This window comes from Cynoglossus semilaevis, chromosome 10 (assembly GCF_000523025.1).
Source record: "Cynoglossus semilaevis isolate Cse_v1.0 chromosome 10, Cse_v1.0, whole genome shotgun sequence".
Classification (NCBI taxonomy): Eukaryota; Metazoa; Chordata; class Actinopteri; order Pleuronectiformes; family Cynoglossidae; genus Cynoglossus; species Cynoglossus semilaevis.
In genome coordinates, this window is record NC_024316.1 from 20,019,736 (window position 1) to 20,027,922 (window position 8,187).

At 48.1% G+C, this 8,187-nt stretch overlaps 2 protein-coding genes across 6 annotated transcripts in view; both read right to left on the reverse strand.

Annotated features, from left to right (window-relative positions):
* Positions 1-3,985, reverse strand: part of abtb1 (ankyrin repeat and BTB (POZ) domain containing 1) — a 5,571-nt gene extending 1,586 nt beyond the window's left edge. The window contains exons 1-10 of one of the 5 annotated variants that reach the window (XM_025059504.1): positions 3,710-3,985; positions 3,098-3,160; positions 2,861-3,012; positions 2,513-2,657; positions 2,267-2,426; positions 2,138-2,183; positions 1,623-1,739; positions 1,313-1,425; positions 1,128-1,226; positions 840-1,007 (exon numbers count right to left, since the gene is read on the reverse strand). In XM_025059504.1, the coding sequence (XP_024915272.1) occupies positions 840-1,007; positions 1,128-1,226; positions 1,313-1,425; positions 1,623-1,739; positions 2,138-2,183; positions 2,267-2,426; positions 2,513-2,657; positions 2,861-3,012; positions 3,098-3,160; positions 3,710-3,765 (1,119 nt within the window). In that variant the 5' untranslated portion in view covers positions 3,766-3,985. Of the gene's footprint in view, positions 1-478; positions 647-839; positions 1,008-1,127; positions 1,280-1,312; positions 1,426-1,622; positions 1,740-2,137; positions 2,184-2,266; positions 2,427-2,512; positions 2,658-2,860; positions 3,013-3,097; positions 3,161-3,709 lie in introns of all 5 variants that reach the window. The other 4 variants (XM_008319433.3, XM_025059503.1, XM_008319434.3 and 1 more) reach the window with 4 other exon arrangements.
* Positions 3,986-5,244: 1,259 nt separating this feature from the next.
* On the reverse strand, positions 5,245-8,187 carry dnase1l4.1 (deoxyribonuclease 1 like 4, tandem duplicate 1). Its single transcript, XM_025059508.1, has 10 exons — positions 8,140-8,187; positions 7,938-8,020; positions 7,772-7,860; positions 7,373-7,459; positions 7,178-7,290; positions 6,809-6,921; positions 6,179-6,336; positions 6,007-6,103; positions 5,772-5,904; positions 5,245-5,503 (listed from the first exon to the last, which is right to left on the reverse strand). The coding sequence occupies exons 2-10, from the start codon at positions 8,016-8,018 to the stop codon at positions 5,355-5,357; spliced, it is 1,020 nt and encodes a 339-aa protein (XP_024915276.1). The 5' UTR covers positions 8,019-8,020; positions 8,140-8,187; the 3' UTR covers positions 5,245-5,354.

The window sequence follows — 8,187 nt, forward strand, 5'->3', positions numbered from 1 at the left end:
CCCACCCCCATAATTCCCCCTCCCCACCGCTCCTCCAGGTGCTCCCCCTCCTCACTCCACCCCTCCCTCACCCGTGTTCACCTTCCTTTTTTTTCAACCAGTTTTTCAACAATGTCTGCTGTTTGTGGCGAAGTCTGTTCTTCTACTCCTCCTCACTACACTGTGGTGTCAGTTCTCCCTCCACCCCCATAATTACCCCCTACCCACCGCTCCTCCAGGTGCTCCCCCTCCTCACTCCACCCCTCCCTCACCCGTGTTCACCTTCCTTTTTTTTCAACCAGTTTTTCAACAATGTCTGCTGTTTGTGGCGAAGCAGGAAACGACATCGTTATGACTGTCCTGGTTAACCAGTTCATAACCAGTTCATAACCAGTCCATAACCAGTTCATAACCAGTCCATAACCAGTTCATAACCAGTTCTTTAATTGTCAAGGAAAGGTTCTCCTCAACAGGTCAAAGGAGGAAGTCCTGCACCAACCTCAGTGAAGTTAGTGTAGATGTAGTACATGACGTGGACGAAGACTTCGTGGGAGATGTTGTGCAGCGTAATCACTGGAGTACCAGGCTGGGACTGGAGCTGTCCACCCTCACTGAAGTGGTCCTCCAGCAGGGCTTTGAAGTAGTCGCTGCGGCCGCAGAAGAACGCCTGGAGGCACACACACACACACACACACACACACACACACACACACACACACACCCCACACACACACTGGCTGGCGCCCCCCAACCAGTTCATAACCAGTTCATAACCAGTCCATAACCAGTTCATAACCAGTTCTTTAATTGTCAAGGAAAGGTTCTCCTCAACAGGTCAAAGGAGGAAGTCCTGCACCAACCTCAGTGAAGTTAGTGTAGATGTAGTACATGACGTGGACGAAGACTTCGTGGGAGATGTTGTGCAGCGTAATCACTGGAGTACCAGGCTGGGACTGGAGCTGTCCACCCTCACTGAAGTGGTCCTCCAGCAGGGCTTTGAAGTAGTCGCTGCGGCCACAGAAGAACGCCTGGAGGCACACACACACACACACACACACACACACACATACACACACACACACACACCCGGCAGTCAGACTGGACTGTCGTCCACCTGAGGACAGTCATGTGATGTCTGTCGGTCCTACTTTGTGACACAGGAAGTTGAAGTCGTCCACCCTGAAGCAGATGTCAGGATAGGTCGGGAAGCTGTCCGCTCGGTTGAAAGGAAGTTCTCCAAACCCGACCTGACGGAGGATCAACCACAGAGTCATGAACAACCAGGGCTGAAGTATGAGCTCTGAAAATAAATCCGTAGAATCAGCGTGTTTACAGAGAGTTCTGGGGGCAGAGCGGAGTCGGCCAGCTGGGTCATGTCCTCCTGGAGCCGACAGCTGCGAGGCTCCAGGCTCAGAACCTTCACACAGATCCCAGGTTTGTTTGACACTTGAGTTGGAGAAAAAAAGACGTGACTAATGAGTCACATGTTTGACTGAACCAGTTGTTGAACATGTTTTTTTTTCTCACTCTCTAATCCAGACCATGTGACTCAGACTGGTGTTCGTTACATCTCAACTAAACTAAGTCCCATCAGCGGAGGGCGTACCATGGTTTGAGAACCACCTGTAAGTGCGGGCACTCACCAAAGTCGTACAACTGTTTACATTTCGTCTCCAGCTCCTCCATGAAGTCGGCCATCTTGCACTGTTTGGCCAGTCGTCTGCAGTCCTCCAGCAGACCGATGTCGATGTCCATCCTCCCTGAAACGGCAGCACCGGTCAGTGTTCTGGTCTCTGTGGTCGCCTCACCTCACGCTCCGTCTGTTTTAATCTGAACTAAACAGGGCTGAGCGCACACAGCGCCACCTACAGCTGGATGTAGTTGGCTTTTTGTTTCAGGAATAGAAAGATATATATTTGTTCATATCTGAGTTTCATTTTCCTTCTGAGTTTAGAGTAAATCCTCAATTTTGAGCCTTTATCTGAAAAGTCAGGTTCTCGTTAGAAGGTTCTCCAAATAAAAGGCAGTTTTTGTTTGTTTTTAACTTACATTTTGATGCTGAATGACATTTCTGATTTCACAGATCTATAAAAATGTTTCTTTTTCTTAGAACTGTATTTTGGTGTTAATTAAAGTCAGTCTGGTCGTGTCCACACACCTGTGTAGATGAACTGCATGATGGCTCCGAACGCTGCAGGGTTGATCTGAAACGACAAACACCGGAGGAGGCGTGAGCACGGGACGCCTGACTCCCGCAGGAGACGCAGCACGGAGGAGGTGCACCAACCAGAGGGTGTTGGAGGCTGATGGAGTTCTTCCCCTTCCACTTGGTCTCAAACATGTGAGCGAAGTACTCGGAGCGGGCGCTCAGGATGCAGCGGTGAGCCTGGAAGGTCTGTCCGTGGACCTGGAACTCCACGTCTCCGTGTTGACCCTGCTCCAGTAACCTGGGAATCAAACGCACGTTCAGGCGCTGCGGGACCCTTTTCCACCGTCGGCCGCAGTGATTTGTGGGTTAAAAAAAAACACGTACGTGCGGAGGAAGTGGTTGAAGTAGTCGTGCTGCATCAGGTGTCCGCCGACACACTTGTAGTCTTTGAGCAGCCGTCGGATGGAGTCCTTCAGACAGGCGTACAGACATCGCTCTCCATCGAAGGTGTTGGCTTCACACCGCGCTCCTGACGCCAGGAAAGACAAGGTCGAAGGGGGAAAAAACGGCACCAAAACAAAACAAAAAGCAGAGTCTGAGACTAGATCACACAGTGACATCTATCGACCATCTATAGAAGTGTCACCAACCCCAGTGTGAACATGCAACAAAATCAAGGATAAATTAAATAAATCAATAAAAAGACTTTTTTGTAAAAAAACTCCAAAAAACCTCCAGAAACAATAATCTGTTTCTTCCACCAACAACAAGAGACTGAAGTCGAGTTAAAGAGTTTCCCAGATTCTCCCAGAGTTCTGTTCCTCCTACCACTGGTCAGCAGGTACTGGACCAGGTCCTCGTAGCCACAGACGCAGGCGTAGTACCTGGAGAGGACACACGGAGACACTTCAGGTTTCAACACGCCTGAGTCACAGGGTGGGGGCGCTGCTCTGACTGTGCTGTACTTACAGAGGGGTGCTGTCCCACTTGTCTCTCACATTGAGGTCCACGTCTCTGTGTTCGACCAGGTATCTGGGAGACGGGACAGAAAAAACTTATAGTACAGACCAAGATGAAGTAAGGAAGCAGGTGACTGACCAGACCAGCAGGTGTCACCAGAGTCACCAGGGTGTAAATAATTCAACTTTGTAACAGTGTAAGTGTAAAATAATGTTTCATTAATGCACAGCCGTTTTGGGCCAGATTTAGCCCGCGGGCCTTGAGTTTGACCAGCGCTGAGGTCAGGACGTGTAAAGTGATCGGCAGAGCTAACCCTGACGGACCGTGGCTTCAGTTACAGCTAACGTCAGTCAGTCTGTCCGTCAGTCTGTCTGTCAGTCAGTCAGTCAGTCTGTCTGTCAGTCTGTCTGTCAGTCTGTCTGTCTGTCTGTCAGTCAGTCCGTCAGTCCGTCAGTCAGTCAGTCCAACCATTCGTCCTCGGTGGACAAAACAAAAAGCCAACCAGTCGTCCTCGGTGGACAAAACAAAAAGCCCATTCGTCCTCGGTGGACAAAACAAAAAGCCAACGATAACGAACGCTGAACGGTTCGGTTCCGCAGTGACAACACCCGCGGTCGGTACCTGACTCTGCTAACGTCGCCCTTCTTGCAGCTGCTAAACAAGTCCAACACATCCATGACGTCCTCGGTACTGTCGCTGCTCTGCGATGCATCTAGACGGCCCGTCTGCTGGACAGGAGGGCGGTGTTTCACTGGAACCTCCGAACCCCGTCTGGTCTGGACCCTGGAGACGTGACTCGGTTCTGACGGGTTGTTTACCAGGTGCAGCTCAGACTGTTTGTTATGTTCTGCTCTGGCTGCTGGGCGTCTCCTCTGATTGGCTGGAGCAGCAGGTTCAGTTCCGTGTTTTGGAGCCTGTTGGTGACTGGTTGTTGGCCACGAGGAACTGGGCCAATCAGAAACAAGTAAAGGCGGGTCTTCTGAAAAAGGTCATGGACGAAGGCGTTGTACGGTCACGTGACTACTGTGTTTGTACTGTAACAGCGGAAACGCTGAAATATTAAGTTTAAACAAAGATATTTGGTTAAAAATAACTGTTTTCTTGAAGCACAGTTCATCAACTCTTTCTCGAAGGAGTGATGTGTGATATTTGCCAATATTTAACTTGTATAATAACGTACATTTACAGCTGTACGTGAAAGTAAGTGCTCAGTACATGAACGAACAACTAGTTGTTTATTGGTTCAGTACATGGACGAACAACTAGTTGTTTATTGGTTAGTTGAGTTTTTACAATATGTTAAAAATAAAATGATTTTTAAAACTTTAGGGAAGTTTGACTTTTCGTGTCGAGTCATTCGGTTTTTCATCCCTTCATTTTCACTGCACTATTTTCCAGCCAAGTTAGTAGTAGTAGTTCATAGTTAATAGTACCACTAGGGGGACCCCAAGTTCCACTAGTTGTACACATACCACAGTTTGAAAACCATTTTAAACAAATTTGGATTTTTTTTTTGTTTGCACTGTATACATCACGTATTTGAACGTGTCTATAAGTGTCCCGGGAAAACCGGTTTGGTCCGGTATATAAACTGTAGGTACAGTGTGTGTACGAGACAGGATGTTTAAATATATACATACATATATATATATATATTTACCTATTAGAGGATCTGACCGTTATTTTTAAGCAGGTTCAGGTTCGAGGTAAACCAATAAAAGTTCGTTTTCAGAGAAAGCACAGGAACATGAGAAGGGCACTATCAATCCAGGGGGCGCTAAAATGATGGAAGAAAAAAAGTGTAATTTCACTTCAACGACTTATTACTATTATTTTACTTAGTTGTTTGTACCTGTTACCTGGAGGCTGGGGGGGGGGTGCCTTAAGCGATGGACAGGGGCGTGGCCTAAAATCTTGCCTCCAGACTTGTTTTGGGGCCGACTGTAGTGAAGAATGTTGAGTTTTTAAGAGCAGGTGAGAATTCCCACAATTCCCAGTGAGTCTGTACTTGAACCATGTGACCGACCGACCTGTGTGGAACAGTCTAGAACTTCAAGTTAAACCACAGTCCAGTGCCAGGGTGAAATTCCTGCATGTGGGAGTGTGAGGTGTAGAACCCATGGACCAGGCCGAGCTCATCCTTCAGAAAGTTCTTTGGACCATTTTTAAAAAGTGTTTAATGAAAAGAACAACAACCAACAAATACGTTCTGTCTGCTGATTGGCTGTTTGGCCAGGAACTGTCCAACCAGGACTGAGAAGAAAAGTTAAAAACGAAGGATGTCGTGCGGAGACTTTTCCTCCTTTTTCACTCCATCAAGTTGCTGTTGTAACAGAGTGATTTGGAGGCGGAGCTTCTGCTGCTTCAGCTGCAGAGTTTCCTTCTGCAGTTTCAACACGTCCACCTGTAAACTCTCTGTACGGAGAACAAAAAAAACCCAACAGGATTGAAGTCAGTGTATTATATATTCACTTATATGTTCATGTATCCACAGATAAAAGTCATAACATTTGAAATGATTCTGAGGCTTCTTTAAAAACACTCCTGTGAAGCTCCTCCTCCTCCTCCTCCTCCTCCTCATCTTTGAACCCTGTCGTCATGACGATCGCATCATGTCTGAAATATTTCACTTATGTCTGACAGCAGTGACACCATGTAATGAAGGACGTGGTTTTCTAATTACCTGCAACTGATCCGGTCACTGATGAATTCTGGGTAATGGAAATGTCACACGTTTGGACGCCTTTTGAGCTGCAGACAGGAAGAGTGCTGCGGAATTCCACCTCCACGGGATAATGATCGCTGACTCTGAGGGCCTGACGGCAGACGAGCGGTGACACGGGTCACGTGTCGTGTCATGTCATGTCATGTCATGTCATGCTAGGCTAGGCTAGGCTAAGCTGCGTTATAAGTCTCACCATCTCCTCCGTCAGACCAAAGGCCTGGTGGTAATTGAAGGTCTTGGCTGAGTGCGGCACCGTGGCTGCTAGCATGTGGTCTCCGTACACAACGATCCTGCCACACAAACGTTTCACTCATGAACGTGACGTCACAAACGCGTTCTACTGGACGGCGCGGCGTCGTGCCCACCTGTCGTAGGTGTGATCGTTGGATGTGTTTGCGGTGGTGTCGACGTCATCGCCGATGAGCCAGTGGAAGTTCTCGTCACTGCGAATACGAATGCTCTTCATCTTCTTACGACTGACGTAGGCGCCGTCGGCGTTAAAGTCTCCCAGGATCATGACGTTCTGGAGCGGAACCAAACAGAACAGTCACACAAACACAGTCTGACCAACGCAGAACAGACATGAAGGGGAATAAGCTGCAGAATGACTGGGGGCGGTTAGTGCCCTTGCCTTCCTACAGGGAGGTCACTGGTTCAATCCCCAGCTCTAACGGCTGGTCTGTCCTTACGGAGTTCTCGAGGAGATCAGGTGAATGTTGACACCACAGGTGTGAATGTGAGTGTGGACTTTTACTTGTCTCGACATGAGTCCCTGTGACAGACTGGAGAACTGTCCGCCCTCACCTGATGTCCTCTGGGATTGGCTCCACCAGGGGGAGGAGTTTAGTGGAGCAGTAGTTTTTATTTCACCTCAATGTGAAAAACAAACCCTGAGTGTTTCTGTCTTCAACAGAACTGAACCTTTAACATCGAGACTGAACCGACTGGACCAGGACCAGGACCAGGACCAAGACCAGACTCCAGGGGTCACTCACGTCCGTTCTCCATTTGTCTCTCACGTGCAGGAAGACGTCGTAGAGCTCGTCCAGCTCTTTCTCAGAGTCGGTGGGCGTGGTGTGGACGGGGATCAGGACCAGGTCTGTCAACACTGGGACAGGAGACGACCTGTTTAGAACCACACAGGGAACTGGACAGACCTGCTGTCGCTGCCTGTTCACTTCTGAAACCAAACACCGGGATCAACCCCCCCCCAACCACCAAGAAAAACACTCAGGTACAGACTTGACGTGGACATACCTCCACATCCATAATGTTATGGCAACATCCACAGGAACACACACACACACACACACACACCCACACACAGGTCCGTTACCCCCCCCGACCCCCCCCCCCTTACTGACCTGTGAAGCGGGGCCTGAAGCGGAGAATGTAAGGCTCTCTGGCGAAGGCGTCCATGTCGTTGACCTGATTGTCCTCGTACTGATAACAGTCGATCAGGTCCACCACGTCGTCCCTGTCAGGAGGACGACACGTCCTTGAAAAACAGCTGGAAAACTTTTGCCTTCAGTCCTGATTAAGAAGCAACGTTCTCCAACCTGAAGAGGAACAAGAACTGTTCTTTGTATCTGCTCCGTCCCAGACGAGAGCTGATCTGCAGACAGTAGTGATGGAGTTTGTTTCCACTGAGATGGAGAGAAAAAAACAAAATCAATATCACAAAAAACAGCTCAGGATCAGAACGACCGGAAATATTTTTACAGACGATGAAAAACCAAAAACATTTTTTAATAGTAGCTTATTTGCAGTAAAAAGTTTGTTTTTATTGTAGAAAAATAACATTTTTTAGAAGTAACTCATTTACAAACAATGTTTTCACCGTAGACAACGGACAAAGATTATGTTTTTACTGAAAAATATTTACAAAAAAAAACTGCTTTTTCAGCTGATCATTTGACAAAGGTTCCAGTTCCAGTTCCAGTTCCAGTTCCACTCACCTGTTCAGTTCCCTCAGGAGAACCTTCACCGAGTCCCCACTCACATCCACCACCTCCAGGATCACGATGATGTCGTAACGAGATATGATCTGTGACGGAACATCAAACAGAACCTTCTAGAACTGTTCCTCTTCAGTCTGTCTCCAACAGTACTACGGTACCGTACCTTCACCAGGGTGGACAGAACATCCCGATCCGAGACCTTGGCCAGTCCGAACCGACGGACGTTGAAAGAAGCGACCTTCATGTCTGACAGGAAAAACAACCGGAGGATTTAAAAACTTCAAATATATCACCACAAATATAGACATAAATATATGTGTCTGTCTGTGAGCCGTGAACCCACACCTCACATGTGAAACACCGACCTGTAACTGTTCACCTCAGAGGAGGGGAGGGCTGTGTCATCCATCTGG

Excerpts from the sequence above, each read along its gene's own strand:
- dnase1l4.1 (XM_025059508.1), bottom strand. The coding sequence starts at position 8,018 with ATGAAGGTCGCTTCTTTCAACGTCCGTCGGTTCGGACTGGCCAAGGTC. Across the intron at positions 7,291-7,372 it reads CAGTTCTTGTTCCTCTTCAG|GGACGACGTGGTGGACCTGA; the intron begins GTTGGAGAACGT and ends TCCTCCTGACAG. Across the intron at positions 6,337-6,808 it reads GAGACAAATGGAGAACGGAC|AACGTCATGATCCTGGGAGA; the intron begins GTGAGTGACCCC and ends GTTCCGCTCCAG.